This window comes from Haliotis cracherodii, unplaced genomic scaffold (genome assembly GCF_022045235.1).
Source record: "Haliotis cracherodii isolate W230 unplaced genomic scaffold, xgHalCrac1.p SCAF_5, whole genome shotgun sequence".
NCBI classification, from domain to species: Eukaryota; Metazoa; Mollusca; class Gastropoda; order Lepetellida; family Haliotidae; genus Haliotis; species Haliotis cracherodii.
In genome coordinates this window covers 23,544,102-23,565,029 of record NW_027266308.1, presented here as the reverse complement: position 1 = coordinate 23,565,029, position 20,928 = coordinate 23,544,102, and the positions used below count along the sequence as shown (strand labels likewise).

The 20,928-nt window shown below is 40.2% G+C and overlaps 1 protein-coding gene across 10 annotated transcripts in view; it reads left to right on the top strand.

Moving 5' to 3' along the window:
* Window positions 1-20,401, top strand: part of LOC139442034 (EH domain-binding protein 1-like) — a 96,056-nt gene extending 75,655 nt beyond the window's left edge. For all 10 annotated transcript variants that reach the window (XM_071222808.1, XM_071222809.1, XM_071222807.1 and 7 more), the window contains 2 exons: window positions 13,118-13,232; window positions 18,658-20,401. In XM_071222808.1, the coding sequence (XP_071078909.1) occupies window positions 13,118-13,232; window positions 18,658-18,742 (200 nt within the window). In that variant the 3' untranslated portion in view covers window positions 18,743-20,401. The remainder of the gene's footprint in view (window positions 1-13,117; window positions 13,233-18,657) is intronic.
* Window positions 20,402-20,928: the final 527 nt, after the last annotated feature.

The window sequence follows — 20,928 nt, the reverse complement described above, 5'->3', positions numbered from 1 at the left end:
TTTTTGTGTGCGTCCATTGTATGCAATTGTGAGTACTGGACGCACATTTCTGCACCAGGTAAAACCCTGATACAGTATTTATTATTTTATATCTGTGGAATATCCTAGTCTCTCCGGGTATGTGTACCTGTATATTGTGAAATGGAAGGGTAAGGTTACAGCCAAGAGAGCCGTAGGTGGAGGTAACCATTAGTGACAGGAGGAATGTCTATGAGTGAGGAGCCAAGTATGCTGGCAACATTTAATGAAGTCCCTCACAATTAATGTAACTCCCTAGACTGTTTACACATGCCATACTGCGTGACATTTGTTTGCTTTGATATGAAAATACTGTTTGGTTCATTCCAGTCTGGTGATCTGCCCTGGGGGGATTGGGAGCTGTCCCCCACCCCTTGACGACTGTTTACTCCCCACCCCCTGGGAGACTCGGAGCTATTTGTGTGAGGAGCGCTGACCGAGCACCCACACAATGATCGAGTTTTAATCCTTCTATTGATAACTAATTGTTCACCTTCTCCCCGCCTTTCTTCCGGCCTGTATTTTCCGTGTTTCTCAACTGAAACAACAACATGTGGAGTGCTTGTGTTGGCTAGAGGCAGTAGAAGGCATGGTCAGATCACTGGAGTGGGCAGTCAGTGTCCGGGGCCACTTCTTCAGTTGGACTCTCATGCTAATCTTATCAGATGGGCGCTGTGCACATCAGTGTTTCTTGATAAGACAAACCTTCCCTGAGGTTTGTTGTCTTTTGGGGGACAATTACTTGAGGTGGATTAAAAATGTTTCTTTAATGGTATTTTTGTAAAACATAATTTGTGAGGAGTTTGTAAATGTCAGCATGTCTATTACCATACTTGGATGGACAGTGATTTTGGAAATTGAATATCAGTATGCCTTGAGAGGAACACTCTACCTTAGTCAAAATACAGTTCACAGTCTTTACAGCATGGTTAGGGTCTGCAAGGTTTGGAGAGCATGCCAGATTACACATTTTTTTCATATCACTGCATCCGGGCAAATGACATGGTGGTTAGTAGAAAGTCTTTGGCAATAGAGATGCTAGTTTCTGGAGAGTCTTGGTCTATAGAGATGCTAGTTTACAAAGGGTCTTCAGCTATAGAGATGCTGGTTTGTGGGGGGTTTATAGCTGTAGAGATGCTGGTTTATGGAGGGTCTTCAGCTGTAGAGATGCTGGTTTATGGAGGGTCTACAGCTATAGAGATGCTGGTTTGTGGGGGGGTTTCAGCTGTAGAGATGCTGGTTTATTGAGGGTCTTTAGCTGTAGAGATGCTAGTTTCTGGAGAGTCTTGGGCTATAGAGATGCTGGTTTATGGAGGGTCTTCAGCTGTAGAGATGATGGTTTGTGGAGGGTCTTCAGCCGTAGAGATGCTGGTTTATGGAGGGTCTTCAGCTGTAGAGATGCTGGTTTGTGGAGGGTCTTCAGCTGCAGAGATGCTGGTTTATGAGTTAATTGTGAGTCATGGTGTATAGACATAATGCTAAAGTATGAAACACAACTAAGTAAGCATATTCCCAAAAGTTTCACAACTTGCAATACGATTGCTTGTAACTGATCTTCAGATTCTAATGCCTTTGCAGAAATGTGAACTCTCACTGGACAATAAAGAGCCCTAGTGAAAATGTTTACATAACCAAGGTAAAAATTTCAGACAGGCGTGGTATGTACCACAACATTTGTTTGCACCTTGTGTAGATGACTTCATCACTGCTCCTTAAGTCTGTTGTTGGTGTGTTTGTGATGAGAACACCCTCAACCTGTCTGTAGCAGGTGGCCGTTCTGTACAGTATGGCTCTGAATATGCAACACTGACCTATTGACATCCTTACAAGGACCAGACCAGGCGGTTCAGGTTACTGTCATGGCACGGGGATGCTGTAACACTGAACACAGACTTGCCTCATATCGTTGTACACCTCAATTGACAGCCTCCTCCTGAAGTGGATGACCAACACAGAGCAGGGGATCTTTCATCCATGAACCTGCTCATTAGCGAGGACCAGGTGGCTAACTCTTGCCTTCTGCCTTTATTCGGGGGACATATTATCTGGACTTTGTTAAGTGGGGGAGTTCCCGGCTGCACCCTCTCCCTATAGGTGCCTCACCAGGATGTGCTATCTTTGTCCCATGTCACAGACCAGTCACTCCTCTCACACGCAGGTGTGTGAAAAATGTGGACGTCCATGGCAATGTTATTGGCCTCATCAGTTTCAGCCACCAATCTTACTTGATGTTGTAGGGTAAAACCATGGCGCCACTGCATGGTCCCTGTGGTGATGTACCTTCTGTCTGGCTTTTGTGTGGTGTCCCTCTCTGGCATCCTTATGCAGATATACACCCCACATAATCATCTTCTGATTTCTGCTTACAATCTGCCCTGTCCAGCTGTTTAGACATGCTTCTTTTCCTCCTGCTCATGATTTCTGTATATAAGCTGCCCTCTCCAGCCCTGGCCTGACATACCCCCTCTCTTCCAGCTCATGATTTCTGTATATAAGCTGACCTGTCCAGTTCTGACCCGATGTACCCCCTCTCCTCGTCCAGCTCATGATTTCTGTATATAAGCTGCCCTGTCCAGCCGTCTAGATATTCCCCCTCTCCGCCTCCAGCTAATGATTTCTGTATATAAGCTGCCCTGTCCAGTCCTGGCCTGATATACCGCCTCTCCTCCAGCTCATGATTTCTGTATATAAAAGCTGCCCTGTCCAGCCGTCTAGATATTCCCCCTCTCCGCCTCCAGCTAATGATTTCTGTATATAAGCTGCCCTGTCCAGTCCTGGCCTGATATACCGCCTCTCCTCCAGCTCATGATTTCTGTATATATAAGCTGCCCTGTCCAGCCGTCTAGATATTCCCCCTCTCTCCTTCTCCAGCACATGATTTCTGTGTATATATATATATAAGCTGCCCTGTCCAGCTTTCTAGATATACCCCCCTCTCCTCCAGCTCATGATTTCTGTATATAAGCTGACCTGTCCAGCCGTCTAGATATTTCCCCTCTCTCTTTCTCCAGCACAGGATTTCTGTATATAAGCTGCCCTGTCCAGCCGTCTAGATATTCCCCCTCTCCGCCTCCAGCTAATGATTTCTGTATATAAGCTGCCCTGTCCAGTCCTGGCCTGATATACCGCCTCTCCTCCAGCTCATGATTTCTGTATATATAAGCTGCCCTGTCCAGCCGTCTAGATATTCCCCCTCTCTCCTTCTCCAGCACATGATTTCTGTGTATATATATATATAAGCTGCCCTGTCCAGCTTTCTAGATATACCCCCCTCTCCTCCAGCTCATGATTTCTGTATATAAGCTGACCTGTCCAGTCCTGACCCGATGTATCCCCTCTCCTCCTCCAGCACATGATTTCTGTATATAAGCTGCCCTGTCCAGCCGTCTAGATATTCCCCCTCTCCGCCTCCAGCTCATGATTTCTGTATATAAACTGCCCTGTCCAGTTGTCTAGATATACCGCCTCTCCTCCAGCTCATGATTTCTGTATATAAGCTGCCTGTCCAGTCCTGGCCCGATGTACTCCTCTCCTCCGCCACCTGATCAGTTATCTGAATGTAAGCTGCAGTGTCCAGTGATCCGCTTATCCCACTACAATTGATGGAGACCCATGGTCTGTAAGAGCATTACTGTGTTAAGTCTACACTGTTTAGTTTAGCCAGTGCTTACAGTCAAATACCATTTAAGGAAAGAAGGGGCAGTTTATTTTAGTAGTGTGCGTATCAATTATAGTAGTAAATCCTATTATCAGATAGATGTACACTGGCTATATGTCCTGCAATGACTCAAGGACTTGAGTTGTTGAACAGGGATAACTGCAGCCTATTCACACAGGCAAGGTCAGGGGAAGAACCAGTATGAATGTCTAGTGGGATGACATTTTGCCTGGAGATGAAGTTGGGTCAGATGTGAAATAGCTGGTAAATGATAGGGCTGGAATAATACATCCAGCGTTAGAAATTGGCACTAGTTCTATGGCCCTTGCCAAACTGCCCAATAGTTAAGGTATCATAAGGGCTAGTAGAAATTGGCCATTATTGTGGGTTTTGCTATAGGTTGTCATTATAAGGACTTCCCAGAAGTTGACTAAAACAGTTAGTTTCTATCACTGACATCAGTGCATGGGTGCATCTTGACTTTTCATTTTCACGTTGTGATACATGATACGTTTTTTTTCTGCAGCGATACAAGATGATACACTTCCTAAAATCAAATTACTTACTTGTTTAATGACACACAGCTTTTTTGTCCGTCAAATATCGCGATAATTGTGTTGTAATTAAGGTTCTAGTTCACTACTGAAAATAGCTGCTACATGTCTCTACAGCTAGCTTTTACTTTTGAATTTGCTCTGAAATATTTATGAGAAGTTTCCACACGATTTGACGTAGATATGAATATCACAATATGAATCGTATCATGACCTATGTACCGTGATACATATTGTATCATGACCTTGCTGTATTATTTCACCCCTAGTTATGACAAGTCTTCTTGTGAAGACTAGTAAGGACCAGGAAGGCAAATCTTTATTTTGAAACATATTGTGGTTCCTTGCTTGACAATGGTATAAGATCTATACCGAAACGTCGCCTTTACAGTAAATATAGAAATTGTTATCCATAAATTATCTCTTTGTCATATTGTTGTAATAAATATTTTCAGATTTTGAATTATTTTGGCTAGACAGTTGAAACATGACACTGAAGTACTAAGTACTTCCTTAGTATTTTCCATTGCAGACTCGTTACTGCACGTTGTGAGGAAAATATTGCAACAAGAAACATGTGTAAAGAGACATTTAAGTGAGCAATAATAATGGAGACATGACAGGTTTAATATTTGACCCTATAGGAGGCTATGAGGAAGAACATGCGGTGACAGTGAGCAGCTCGTCTTTGTACCAGTCACTATAGAGGTGTATAGGTGTCTGACTCCATGTTGAAAGTATGTTATGACTTCAGTGAATACAAAGCTTGTTATAGCTTGATAAAGGAACATATTGTTTTCTGCAACGGTATTGAAATCTTGGTGAAGAAGGAAGCAGTTAAAGAAGCCCCACAGTTTTATCGGGTTTCTGTCACCATTGAACTGAATTGTCAGGACTTGCCACAAATCTGTCTCCTGTGATGAGAGGTCTATTAGGAATATTTCAGTTTTCAGTGTTAGAAAGTCTCAATAGCTTTTCTCTTTTTTTAATGACAAGAATGAATTTGTAAAATGAAGAAGGGATGTGAGCATATCGAGCGATATTAGTGTATGAATAGTTTTATGTCAATACAGGACTAAAACGGTTGCCAATGCGACCTAAATTTCAATTTGTCTACTGTCTAAAATTCAGGGGTAGCCAAATGACCACTTTGAAAAATATCTTGTGGCGACTTAATTCTATGGCTACACATATGTAGACACAAATATAAACATGTCTGTTACTAATTGTATTCACAAATAATTCATCAACAATAAACCGAAATGCATAAATATTAATGTAATTAGTATTTTATTTTAGTTGATAGTTTATTGGTTAAGCAAGGATATACCTATATAATCTAGAAACATAAATTGCATCATTGTTCGAGTCACAAATAACAAAACTCAAGTACAGTTTCCACTAATATACAATTGGCTACTGGCTACCTGGAAAAAAATACTTGTAGCCACATGGCTACTTGGTAAAAATTTAAACTTTGAGGCCTGCAATACATTATCAAAACAAATGTATGAAAATTGATACAGAATTCATAAATCACTGCCATAGAAACATTTACATGTGTTAAGAATACCCTGGTGAAGATGCATGATTAGAAGGCAAGACATTCAATTTTAAACATGTATTGGATCAGCCTAGATCATGTTTAGAATTAATTTGATTAATTGCAGGTCTAGATTTTCATATATATATACACATCCAGAATAACAAGTTTTGTTATTGATCGATACATAGATGCAGCCCCATTAGAGAAACATAAGAGTCACACCTTCCAGGATTCAGGTGTAGACTCAGAAGTATATGTGTGTGTGTGTAGGTATGTGTAGGTGTGTGTGTTAATGTTAACCAGTGTTTTTGGCAGGATGCTGTGACACTATTCCTTCTACTTACTATCAGACCAGTGAAGATCCGGGTTAAATTAGGTCTGCAGTAACCCATGCTTGTCTCTCCCCGTGAAGATCCGGGGTAGAATAGGTCTTCAGCAACCCATGCTTGCTGTAAAAGGCGACTATGCTTGTCGTAAGAGGCGACTAACAGGATCGGGTGCTCATGTTCACCAACTAGGTTTATGCATGTCATGATATCCAAATTGTGTAGATTGATGCTCGTGATGTCAATCACTGGATTGTCTGGTCCAGATTCAATTATTTACAGACCGCCATCATAATGCTGGAATATTGCTGAGTGCGGTATTAAACAACAGCAAAAAATTGCTATCACATTAATCAAGTATCATTTTACACATTAACAGACAATTTACTGGATTGGGGCTTTAAGTTATTAGTTAAAGTCTAGTGTGACACTTCTGTTTACTATGCATATACTGATAGACTCCGGACAGTGGATAATAGACCCATACATTCCTTTGTTGGGTGATCAGACTGTTGTCCTTGACTTGATGAAATCTCAACAAGGAGACAGCAGCAGAATTTCTGTCATTGTAAATGCAATGCTTTGAGGTATTGTTGAAACATCAATCATGGAGAATATGAAATGAAAATATTTAATATTTTATTGACAAGTGTTTAATCATATTTTTTAATGGAATTTAGAGGAACAAATGCATTATTCAATAACATTCTAGACCAAATTTATTTTATTGGAAATTTGACTCATTATGATTCATATCAGTAAGTGATAAATCTTTACAGTGTTTCTCGTGTTTCATTAAAAAAAGACTGTCTGAAATGTTCTGTGTGCTTGCTATCATGTAGAGGCAATAGTGGAGATCAGCCATTGTCATTAAAGGAACATATGGGCTTACTGTATACGCACTCTCGAGAGTGAATGAGGCAAGACTCTACCTCCTTGCCAGGAGAGCTGCATCTATCACGCGTGACAGGTACAAGATGAGCGTGCAGGATAGCGGTACACAGGCAGCAGTGGCGGGACATGGCCGAGGTGGTGCATGAGGAATCTACCCATTGTTTCTGGGCTGTCACAGCCAGCAACTTGAAAGGGATTACGCCGGTCTTCAGTCACAGACGCTCAGCCTGCTAATTGTTTCTCTAGCTACCATCAAAACATTTAGGCAAGACGGTAGCAATTACGCGATTGTGTTTGACAGGAAGACAACACAGCCATATGGCGTTGAGTGGCAGGAGACCAAGAGGATTCCACAGCGCTTCGCCCAAGTCGACTTACTCCTCCGTCTACCTGACGTTTAGCTCTGCGCTCAAAAGGGATTGATGCTTGAGGTAATTTCTTGAAGAATGCTTAGATAGTTATTGGTTGATCTGAGCTGGCGGCATCCCACTGATGAAAAGGATCTTGATAGGGGAGTTTATGTGGCAGACATCAACACTCTTCAGCGATGACCTCACTCACCCTGCCCCGACGGCCTATCTTAGCATGCTTGGCTGGGCTTATACACAGGTGAACATTACTCCACATCTGCCCATGAACTGGCTGTGACCAATTGGCCTGGGCCTATTGACAGATATTATTATTTATCCCCCTCATCGGGTAAACCTGTGTATGCTTATAAACAGGTAAACACAAATATGTCTAATGTATTCAATATCCTATCCAATGTCACATCACATGTATGTACCTACATACACAGTTACCATGGGTAGAAATCATACCCTGGTCCCCCATTCCACAAAGCAATCTTAGCACTAAGACTGTCGTAAGTCTATGTTAATCTGTGGGAGTTAAGATTTTCTTAGGGCTATGATCGCTTTGTGGAACGGGCCCCTGTTCCCCTTGCTTGGTATAAGAGCATCTGGAATAGGAATCAGGTGGTTGCCATGTGTGGATTCCTGGGGGGTCGTTGCTCATGCTGTCAACCACGTGTTTGTTGGTCTGGATAAACTATTTACAGCTCATGATTTAGTGGCAACATCAATGACTTTAGTGTTCCACTCTCTGTGTATGCACAGACAAACATAGGGACATCAATGCAAGAGAGTTTAGGAAGCCATCTTTTTCAGTTAAACATTCAAACCTTTCAACAAGAGGTAGATGACATACTGTCTGACAAGTTGGGTGGTCATTAAATAGCGTTTAACTGATTATTGCACTTATATCGATGTGTATGCATGTGTGTGCATGTGTTTGAATTTTTTAGTCCAGACTAATGCTGGTTTTATGGTGCTAGCCCACTGAGAAACCATGCAGCAGTTTAACATGGATTATCCACTCAGACACAATACTGACTCCAAACCGACCAGTCCTTATTATATCCCTTTATTGCCAAGGACCAGGCAGGGTAACAACAAGTACCATCTTTTAATATTATTCCTCCAGCTAAAACAGAATAAGTGCCTGCCTTAGCAAGAGGAATGAAACATTGCGATGCTAACAACAAAATAAAGAAAATTTAGATGCTTGCATTACAGGGGAGGAATATATTTCTCACTGAAAAAAGGGATCTTGTGTATCCCTTTATCTAACTGAAAGAAAAACTTGATAATCAACCTGAATCCAATCACTCCTACTAAGTGGAGAAAGATATATTAGCATGGTCACTTAAAACATAAGCAGCACTTGTCTTTTGGAGATTTCTTTGAACACTGAAAAAAAACACACCCCACTCTCTTGACATGAAGATAAAATAGTGTTGTGTTGTATTCATTACTTCAAATATGCCCTCTCTCTTGACTTATAGACAAAATAAACTGAAAATGTCATGTTTTTAGTTCTTATTTTGCTACAAAATTTTTTAAAGTATTTTTTGTAATATCATAAATAGAAGTATTACAATGGAGTTTGAAAGTGTTTGTGTATACATCACTTAAGAATATGCTACAGAAGATCTGCTCGGGATAGAAGAGTATCAGTGAGATTGCTTCCTGGCCCTAGCTGTCTGACATGCCGGTCTTGAGCTGGAGGCCTGACACCTACCTCAAGTGTGATTGAAGATGTGCAAACTGTGTGCCAGGCTGATTGTACCTGCACGTTACAGTGCTTGTGAGTGAGATGAATAGGAAGAAGCCAGGACCATATGTCCCCATGTTTCCTCTGGACTGTCCAAGCAGATCGGGTTACATCTTGTGACACGGCCCCCCTTCTTGTTGTTGTACAATAATGGCCTTGTGTTTAGTGGGTCGTGGCTGGAAGGCGATATGTGTTGCTTTGTTTTTGACACAAGCCACATTGGTCAGCCCTCTATGCTTGAGATGAGCTTAGTCGGAAGCCGACACCCTGCGCGCGTCCGCCGTCGATTTGTGTCAGTGAAAGTGGACATGAGAAAATTAAGTCGTCAGCGGACTTGAAAGGGAAGTTGGATTGTCAGCAAGGCCCTGGTGGAACACCTGGCTTAAGGAATATACTGTTACATGTCGAAGTTGTCGGCGCAGTGACTGACGCGTGGCCACTACCACCGTTACACAGACATAACAGTAAAAATGGGCAAAGACAACACAGTAGTAAATTAAGTCTTGGGTCTTGATACCCTTCACACACACAGGCCTTTGTTTCGGACAGAGGGGACAAAACATCTTTATCCATAAAGTAAAGTTTGGTCCCTGTAATGATAGTTGACTCCTCATGCAATTTATTCATGATCCACAAAGTATTGCCATTTTTTTGGTATCACAAGAATTATTATAAAAATGTTCTTAAGAAGTAATATGGTTCTTTATAAATGAATTTAATATTGTTCAAATAAAATTAAGGACTATTAAATGATTAATTTATTATATACATATGTTGCATTCTCATGCAATTTATTTATGATCCACAAAGAAATGCCTTTTTTATATAACGAGAATGTTTTACAAATGTCTAAAACAGTAACTTGTCATTATGACACATTGGTTTTTTTCTCGGTGCCCTTCGGCATCAGCATTCCCATCCTATGCCGAGCCATTATTCAATGTTTTTCGACAAAACTTGGCATATGCATTGCTTATCAGCTTAACTGGTGCCTTTGGCTAATTTGAATTTTTTCTAAATTTTAGTTTCTTATGTTTCCCTGAAAAGTTTTTTACTTAGTCTCAAACAAGTGAAGGGTTTGTTTTGGGCAATGTTGTTTTGTTTTTTTAAACCTTTCAGCATTTTTCCACAGAACTTGCCATATGCATTACTCATCAGCTTTGTTGGTTCCTTGTGCTATTTTGATATTTTTATAAGTATTATTTTATTACGTTCCATGGAAACTGTTAAATGGACTAAGTATCAAACTCTGGACTTTGTTTTCGAGCCATAACTCTCGAACTAATAACTATTTTTGCATGAAAGTATGCATGTGCAATGACCACTTGCTCAACTATTACGTTTTCATTGGGGCGGTGGGGTAGCCTAGTTGTTATAGTTTTTCGCTCGTCACGCCGAAAACACGGGATGGATTCCCCACATGGGTACAATGTGTGAAACCCATTTCTTGTGTCCGTCTGCCGTGATATTGCTGGAATATGGCTTAATGCGGCCTAAAACCATCCTCACTCAAACTTTTCCAGATTTTTCAATTTTTATTTTTATTATTTCTTGTGTTTCCTTGGAAACAATTTGGAACTTCTTAAGAATCTTTCTACCATGCATAAAGCTACTGATTGATACTTACGCAACACAAACTGTTGTTACATGTTCTTAGTCTTATCTTGTATAAAGAGTCGACATCGCATCAACTGTAATGCTTCTTCATTAATGCATTAAACAGTACCAGTACTTTTTTCGTTGCTATTATTTTTTTTTCAGAATCGCAAACACATATATAGTTACAACTTGAACTTATGTATCAAAAAGAATCAACTGACAGACATCAGTTTTTATGAATAATTACACATTCTAGTTTTAGAATGAATTTAACATTGTTCAAATAAAATTAATAATTTTTCTACAATAAATATATTATCTTCATTCTGTCTATTGGTTGTATCTACAAAAGTTGCTATTGTTTGTTTTGGTTTGGAATGGAATTTTATTTCTTTTCTCACATCATAATTGTCATTATCAATTTGTGGTTTAAATTGCAGTTACTAAAGAATGATACGCACATTACATCTTTGATAACCTCTGCTGCGTGTTGATATTGATTTATTGATAAAAGATTATCCGTGTGTGATCCTGCCCTGTATCCCAGCACAGTCAGCCTGTTATGTCAGTGTACAGCCACAACTGTTAATTTGCCTGGCTGATGTGCTGGCATGTATCGTAGTGTGTAAGATAAGATCTGGCTGGCCGCTGTCATATCATCCCAGGTTACAGCTGTCACACCTCACGGTAATCAACACCTTATTAACACTAATTTGTCAAATTTGATGGCATATTCAACAGCCATATGCTTCCTGCCATCCAACAAGTCTTCCCCATATGCTCTCCATTTTGAAAAATCTCAACTCCTCAAATTGGCAACTAAATACGCTTTCGTGTGAAGTTCAAATATTGACAGGTATTTTTTGTCAGCGCTCAAATCCATGCTGTTCTATTGTTGCTGGCTTACTGCGTATGTTTGAAATAGCCCCTTCTAAGTGGCCCACAATGCCCTGTGCACACCTTTCATTAACTGTTTCACACCGTTTGGTCAACAATGCCGATAGTTTATTCTGTTGTATTTGCATTGCTACACTAAATCGCAGCTAGCAGTGTGCGCGCTTCATCAGCATATATTTGTTTTCTGGCAGGTGACAGTAAAAGCAACTCTAGTGTTAACCCTTTGTGTCTCTACGCACTGGAAAATAAACCTGGTCACACTTGGCAGTCAATTGCGACTAGTAGTAATATCATGGAAATATGCATCGCTAAACTGTCAACCTTGTGTCACACGAGATGATGACTCCTGTTGAATAAAGCACAGTAGTTTTTTGCTCTTCAGGACTGTTCTCCCTTCAGTTTATATTGTGTCTTAAATATAGATGTGGCAATATTTATATTAAGATTAAGGGTTCTAATGTTAAGAATGTCCATTCATGTTTCCAGGTTTAGCCTGTTCAGGATGTCTATATATGTTCTGTGGAATATTTTTAGTGAAATATATCCTGTTAAAGACCCAAGGTAGAACTATGTTTGTATAGCATCCTGAGATTAGTATTCTTTTGTGTGTGTCTCACTCATGCTCGTAGTGTTGGCAGCAGTGGATGTAGAACTTTGCCATTTGTAAGGGTTTTGCCTTTTGTTAACATAAGGAATATTTGACTAAAAATGTTAGTTTCTATCGCTGAGTTCATAGAAATAATTGTGGCTCTAGTTGCTTTTACCCCACATGCGATATTATTCACTTTGACAATTATACAACAGAATACCTTCATCAGAATAGGACTGAAACCTTGAACTTTATTTTTCCAGATCTCACTATTGATTACTATTGTACTTGTCCTAGTATGTACAACCTGTGTTCAATCTGTGTCAACCCAGTGTCCTTGGTATCTGACCATGTTATTTCGTTACAGTGTGGTGTTGAGATTTCCTCATCATTCTTTGAAAAAAATCGGTTAATTCCAGCTGATCAGTCATTGATCGGGGACCAACCATTTAATATTGAGTGGCACGCCTGGTATTTTGTTTTTGAGACAGATTTTGGGGTGGGGAGGGGGGTCACTGCTTCAAAAACCTACAAAGCAACAAGAAGAAAACTTTAGATCACAACACATTGATTTTCCAAACTTCCAGCTTATCTAGTGAAGGACTTTTTTTCATGAAGAGAATATTATAATTTGTTGTCATATATGTATATTTTGTTTTTTTTGCATAACGTTAAGTCATCATCCCCAAAAATGAATTCTTTAAAAAAAATAACTGATTGGTTGTATATCAATGTGATTGTTCAATTAATCATTTTTAGGTTTAAAGGTAATTAAAGGCCACTCAGTTGAAATATATTTTATATTTGAATGTGATTTTTATTTTCAAGAATTGACAGTTACAATGAATCATTGCTCTCATATGACAATCAATTTTTAATTGTAATCAATCATCAGAACATGTCTATCATAATGTATTCCAGACTGGCAAAAGACAGAGGCCCAAAAGCGTCGTGAGCGTCTATTGCTGGAGGAACTTGTGTCTGTGGTCAACAAGCGAGATGAGCTAGTGCAGCACCTTGACACTCAGGAGAGAGCGTAAGTGACACAGTCATAGTACCTACACTCAGAATCATGTAGAAGTATCACAGTCGTAACACCAAGAATCATGTAGAAGTATCACAGTCATAACACCAAGAATCATGTAGAAGTATCACAGTCGTAACACCAAGAATCAAGTATAAGTATCACAGTCGTAACACCAAGAATCATGTAGAAGTATCACAGTCATAACACCAAGAATCAAGTATAAGTATCACAGTCATAACACCAAGAATCATGTAGAAGTATCACAGTCATAACACCAAGAATCATGTAGAAGTATCACAGTCATAACACCAAGAATCAAGTATAAGTATCACAGTCGTGATACCAAGAATCAAGTATAAGTATCAGAGCTCCAGATAAGCTGAGTATCTGCGTGAAATACGCATCAGAAATGCAGAAATACGCAGTCATATAACATCCAAGCGTATCAAATACGCAAAGAACATTGCAGATACGCTACAAAATTAAAACTTGTGCGTATCATCAAAATATTGTGAAGTAACCCTGCGTATTCGATTCGCAAATCAGCAACTTATTTTGAAATTATAAACGGGCATTCCGTCAACCTTGCCAAACGCCACAATGACACTTACATCATGATCATTTGCCATCACACTTTCTTGTGGAAGTATCGCGGTATTTTTGAGTCCTATAAAGCTCTCGAACCCACACGACACCAGTTTGCAGGAACTAGATGAATAGTGTTTTTAAATATTTAACTTAAATACCCACATGTGTAAAAACTAGTGAGTAACAGAAATTTGAATACCCAGATAGAATTACTGATACCCAATGATTTTAAAATGCATGGGTAAAATACCCACACCAAAAGCTTATCTGGAGCTCTGAGTATCACAGTCATAACACCAAGAATCAAGTATAAGTATCACAGTCATAACACCAAGAAACATGTATAAGTATCACAGTCATAATACCAAGACACTCCAGAGCAGTTGTAGGTATCACCAAGACACTCAGAATCACATATAAGTATAACAGTCATAACACCAAGACAGTCAGAATCATGTGTAAGTATAACAGTCATAAAGCCTAAACTGTCAGAATCATGTGTAAGTATAACAATCATTATGCCTAAACAGTCAGAAGCAGATGCAGGCAACACAGTTCTTCTGTGGATAAGTCCTGGGGATACCAGAAACAGTGACCTGTTCATCATTCAGTGTTTCATTGTAACTTCCAAGAAATGGTTGAGGTTCAAGGTTGCAAGTGTTAGTTTGTCTGTCCCAAACCTGTTCTGTCATTGCAAGCAACAGCCTAACATTATCAAGGCCATGGAAATATATATGACATCTCAGATGAGCACCACTCACACTCTTACTCATCATGTGATCAAGTATCTAGATGATGGCACTTACCAAAAAGGAAGTGGCACATGTTGTGGACAAAAAGAAACTGGCACATGTTGTGGCAAAAAAGAAACTGGCACATGTTGTGGACAAAAAGGAACTGGCACATGTTGTGGACAAAAAGAAACTGGCGCATGTTGTGGACAAAAAGGAACTAGCCCATGTTATGGACAAAAAGGAACTGGCACACGCTATGGACATAAAGGAACTGGCACATGTTGTGGACTAAAGGAAACTGGCACATGTTTGGCACATGTTGTGGACAAAAAGAAACTGGTGCATGTTGTGGACAAAAAGGAACTGGCACACACTGTGGACAAAAAGGAACTGGCACATGTTGTGGACAAAAAGAAACTGGCACATGTTGTGGACAAAAAGGAACTGGCACATGTGGACAAAAAGAAACTGGCGCATGTTGTGGACAAAAAGGAACTGGCGCATGTTGTAGACAAAAAGAAACTGGCACATGTTGTGGATAAAAAGATACTGGCACACACTGTGGACAAAAAGAAACTGGCACATGTTGTGGACTAAAAGAACTGGCACATGTTGTGGTCAGAAAGGAACTGGCACATGTAGTGGACAAAAAGAACTGGCTCGTGTTGTGGACAAAAAGGAACTGGCACACACTGTGGACAAATAGGAACTGGCACATGTTGTGAACAAAAGGAACTGGCACATGTTTGGCACATGTTGTGGACAAAAAGAAACTGGCACATGTTGTGGACAAAAAGAAACTGGCACACACTGGACAAAAAGAAACTGGCACATGTTGTGGACTAAAAGAACTAGCACATGTTGTGGTCAGAAAGGAACTGGCACATGTAGTGGACAAAAAGAACTGGCACATGTTGTGGACAAAAAGGAACTGGCACACACTGCAGACATAAAGGAACTGGCACATGTGGACAAAAAGGAAGTGGCACATGTGGACAAAAAGGAACTGGCACACATGTGGACAAAAAGGAACTGGCACACATGTGGACAAAAAGGAACTGGCACGTGTTGTGGACAAAAAGGAACTGGCACACACTGTGGACATAAAGGAACTGGCACACTGTGGACAAAAGGAACTGGCACACACTGAGGAAGCAAATGAAACTGTTGTTTCATAGTCCTTTCGGGGGGGCTAGTCAAAAGTATGCAATACTTATATTATTGGCAAAACCTTTCTTTCATTTTATTGCGGTATGAACTAAATATTTTTTAAAAAACTATATAAAAGGTTTCATCTAATAGCCCGATGGTTAGAGATTAAGACATCATGTACATCAATCTAATTGTGTGCGGGAGCACATTACATCGTGATCACTGGCTCCAGTACATAGATCTACCTTTACCAGGAAAGTCCACATCTTTGACAGTAATCCCTGATCAGTAATTACTACCAGTCAGTTCGGAATGACTTCATGTCGTACTGCAGACAGAAATAGCTCAGACTGGTGTGGTAAATGAAGGCGTTACAACATAGAAATGTCAATTGATAATTACGAATTAATCTCTTTCATGGGCATCATGTTTATGAACGACAGATGTATCTTTCAGGGACGTAGATGCTTTTGAACCTTAAAAAAAACACTCAAGAAGAACAAGAACTTCTTATGTAAGTCTTTTGACAAAATGCTTTTGAAGGTAATGAAAGCACCTGTGCAACAGATATACGGAATGTTACATGTAAAGTGATATCACTGTGGACAGTGCGGAATGTTCTCGATCTGGTGGCGGATGGAAACAGACATGCAAAGTATTCTCAAAATGTTCATCTTGTCAAGTCCATTGACAGAACATGAATAAAGCTGAATGGGCCACTTTGCCGAGTCAAATGAAAACAATCAATTGTTACGCTCAGTAGATGTTTGGTTTCGGCAAAGGTCTGAGTGTTACTTTGTCCCTCCATTAGTGAAGGAGGCTGGTGGAGTGTTTGAGTAGGATGAGACCATGGAATGTCCGTGGTGTGGGAATGTCAGGGTATCAGGACAGTGTTGTAGCTGTGTTTGAAGATGGAAGCTATAGAAATTCCCCTCTTCACGCCCCCTTGGGGCCTCTTTTCAAGGAGCCGTGACAGAGTTTCACACCCTGCACACCCATATCAAAAGTTAGGGGGACAGTGTTTGCTCTCATCAGGTCTCATACTACCAAAATTGGATATGTACTAATGGGTAAACAAGCATGTCGCAAGGCAATCACACGTGTTTATTAGCACAGTTTGCTGTTTAGTGGAGCCAGGCTGAAGTGCACGTCCAGAGTTGGAGAACTGCGGCTCAACTTTCACTCTTGCCGTCGCTATGTTGGCTCGGGGACATCCTATACGTGTGCCACTTAAAAGAGCAATGACGGCCAAGTTTACGTGTGTAGATTGAAGGCACAGTGCGATTGTTCCCTAATTGTGTCGGTAGTGTGTAACTGAAGGAAGGAATGGTGGCGAGACAGTGTGGCACCAGCGTCCCGGCCGCGCTGTCCTCACATAGACATCATACACAAGGTAAACACCGCAGCCTACAGGAAATCCACCGCTTTAAATTCCAAACTGTTAACTTAGAAAGGATCTGACAATAGGGCTAGTGGATGATAGGTAGACAGGGCGCTGGTGTCCGATTATCTATTTGTTTGTTAATTATTGAGGTGAGTGGAGGACAGGCTTCAAGATTCATGCAATCATAAACGAGGGTATCTGTTTCCATCTTCGGCAGATCAACTTTCCAAGGGCAGATACGAACAGGTCTTGAGATGATTCGACACCATATACCTACTCACTACTAAAATGGAGTAAATATTGGTAGTCTCTTCGTCTTTTGATGTATGAAAACAAATCTGAGAAATCCTGTTTTTCACAAGTCGACAAGAGGATGTGTAAGTTGATTCTCTGCTGGGAGCCTGGTTGTGATACGAGAGAGGACACATCGGGCTGCAACACAATCCACATCAGGTGCCCCTATATCATGGAACAAGTGTGTGCTTTATGGAATTAGCTACCTGTGATGAAATTTTACACTTTCATGAATCTGAAACTTCAGTTCTAATTGAAATGAGATTTCTTATCACTTAGTTTGATAAGGTTGATGAATTGTTGAGCCAAGGATTCATGACATGGAAATGAGGTTGCAGACACTTGACTGGTAGTCATCAGACGAGATGTTTAAGGAATAGGAAGCTCATGTTATGTCATCAGTGCCTGGACATTTTCACTTTGCTAATGAAGAATCTACCAACATCTCATCGTCAGACATGCTTACAAGACAGACTTCATCAGAATAAGAGCAGAAACTTTGATCTTGTAATGGAAATCTTAGAGTGACTGCTGTTTCAAGGCCGATTCTTTTTCCATATTCTTGCTGAAGGTCATTTTGCCATCAGTTGTAATGGACTGTTATGATACATATGTGTCTACTTTTACATCACAACATGAGGAAAATACCTCATTCAGGATGTACTTTTTTTTACTTTCACATATTGCTTTCCTCTTCTCTATAGGAATCGACCAACGTATAGCACAGAAATATGTATGTCAAGCAAGTGTGTTATATAAATTACATGTAAAAACTTTGCGTGTTGTCTATTCTAAATTCTATGATTTCGCCATCACTTCAATAATCAAAAGGTTAGAAAATAGGTCTTCACCAACCCATGCTTGCCGTAAAAGGCGACTATGCTTATCGTAAGGCAACTAATGGGATTGGGTGGTCAGACTAGCTGACTTGGTTGGTCAGACTAGCTGACTTGGTTGGTGCATGTCATCACATCCCAATTGCATAGATCAATGCTCATGATGTCAATCACTGGATTGGTCCAGATTTGATATTTTACAGACTGCCCTCATATAGCTGGAATATTGCTGAGTGCGGCGTTAAACAACAAACCATCAATATTTCCATAGCTTCTGAAAGAGCAAACACAATATATGTACTGGTAATGTAACGGTTTCATCATGATTCTTTCACTGTTGTCGATCCACATCTGATGTCATACATGTGTCAAGATGGTCCCTTTTTACCTTAATCAGAAGATATAGCACATATAGTCTTTGAATTTTGTTGTATGTTTGTTTTCAGGATTGAGGAAGATGAATTTCTGGACAAACAAATATCTGAGGGTCGCATTCCATTGAAGGATGAGAAGAGTTGCTCCATACAGTGATATGTAGGCACGGAGCTGCCAGGAGTCAAGCTGTGATACTGAGTGTGTGATGATCAAGAAGGGAGATGATCAGTGTGTTGGAAAGACGGATATTGGGGGAGGACTTCGGGACTTTCTAGAATGAGTGGTGATCAGGAGGTGCGTTTGGTGTTTGGAGGAAGGATGAAGATGGGGCCACTGATAATATGAAAGTGTTTTTCTTTATGTCAATATCATACAATTCACCTTGATCTGTAAAATAGAAGTTTGTGTATTGATGGGTCGACTCTACAGACCTTTCATAATATTGCCAGTAACAGTCATGTCAGTGCTTGGCCTTGACAAACATAGTGCTATAAGGTCTCTGATGACCTTGATGTCTATTGGTCACTGAACTTTGACCTGGGTCATTAGGATGTAGGTGATGGCTGCATAACTCTCATCCTCCAGTTTTGCCGCTGTCCATGTGGTAAAGGTCACTGGGAGATACCTACAGTGAGGTTCAATCTGGACACAGGGAGAACTGCCTCTGATGCCATAGGTTTGTCTTCAGGTAATGCCAACATGACCCACTAAGATCCAGCCAACCACATGCTGCCTCCTGCTTCTTTCTTTTTGTCGTCTCCAGGGGTAACAGCCTGACTTGTGTTGTTGTACACTGTCATCTCTTGCATAATATCATATGTGTGTTGCATGGGGATGTTGATACATTTTGCATATCCAAGACGGAGAATCAATGCTGTGAGGATCTTCTTGTGTCTTGTATTCACTCATGGTTAATGGTTAAAATCATTCATCATCAACAAATTTATGTGGTGAAGATTGAAAGGTATGCTGCCATCCCATGTTACAATCTGTATGGACCAGCAGTGTTGCTGGTCGCAACCATCCATGGTTCCAGGAGTCAGAGAGTGAAAAAAACAACCAGAAGCAGGTGCTTCATGGAGGAAGCTGGACAATTGTAGTGAAACCAGATGAAAGATGGGAATTTATGATCTTGTACATGTAAAACAAGGGTCTGTATTTTGCCCCCACTGTTTCAATGAACATTTGTCACAATGCATGCAAAGTAGACAGAATTTAGGGATACGACTTCTTTATTTGACTGTAATGGCGACATTTTCATATAGATTCTTATACCGTTGTCAGTTTGGTATAGATTCGGTAAGTCACCTTTACAGTCAAATAAAGAAGTTGTTATCCATGAATTGTGTCTACTTTGTCATCGGTCAACTTCTAAGAAATGCCTATTAAACAATTCACTTTGCATGCACCTTAAACATCAATCTCTTTATTTCACAACACCAACCAAATTCCTTACCCACAAATAATGTTTACTGCCCAGCCCTCACTTTTGTATTAAATCTTCAGTCTCAATAGAGACCTGTTTCACCCAGGTGATTTCCTAGTACAGAAGCAGCTGAGGGCCAAATACAGGAACTGTTTGCATTAACAATTGAACATTCTTGGAACATCATGACATTTGAACTTTTGTGAATGGGTTGTTTAGCAATGAACTTTAGATTTTGTATGGTAGGGTGTAAATTTGACCATGTACTGTATGATGTTCTGTGATAACACTGACCATGTACTGTATGTGTTCTGTGATAACACTGGCCATGTACTGTATGTGTTCTGTGATAACACTGACCATGTACTGTATGATGTTCTGTGATAACACTGACCATGTACTGTATGTGTTCTGTGATAACACTGACCATGTACTGTATGATGTTCTGTGATAACACTGACCATGTACTGTATGATGTTCTGTGATAACACTGACCATGTACTGTATGTGTTCTGTGATAACACTGACCATGTACTGTATGATGTTCTGTGATAACACTGACCATGTACTGTATGATGTTCTGTGATAACACTGACCATGTACTGTATGATGTTCTGTGATAACACTGACCATGTACTGTATGTGTTCTGTGATAACACTGACCATGTACTGTATGTGTTCTGTGATAACACTGACCATGTACTGTATGTGTTCTGTGATAACACTGACCATGTACTGTATGTGTTCTGTGATAACACTGACCATGTACTGTATGTGTTCTGTGATAACACTGACCATGTACTGTATGATGTTCTGTGATAACACTGACCATGTACTGTATGTGTTCTGTGATAACACTGACCATGTACTGTATGTGTTCTGTGATAACACTGACCATGTACTGTATGTGTTCTGT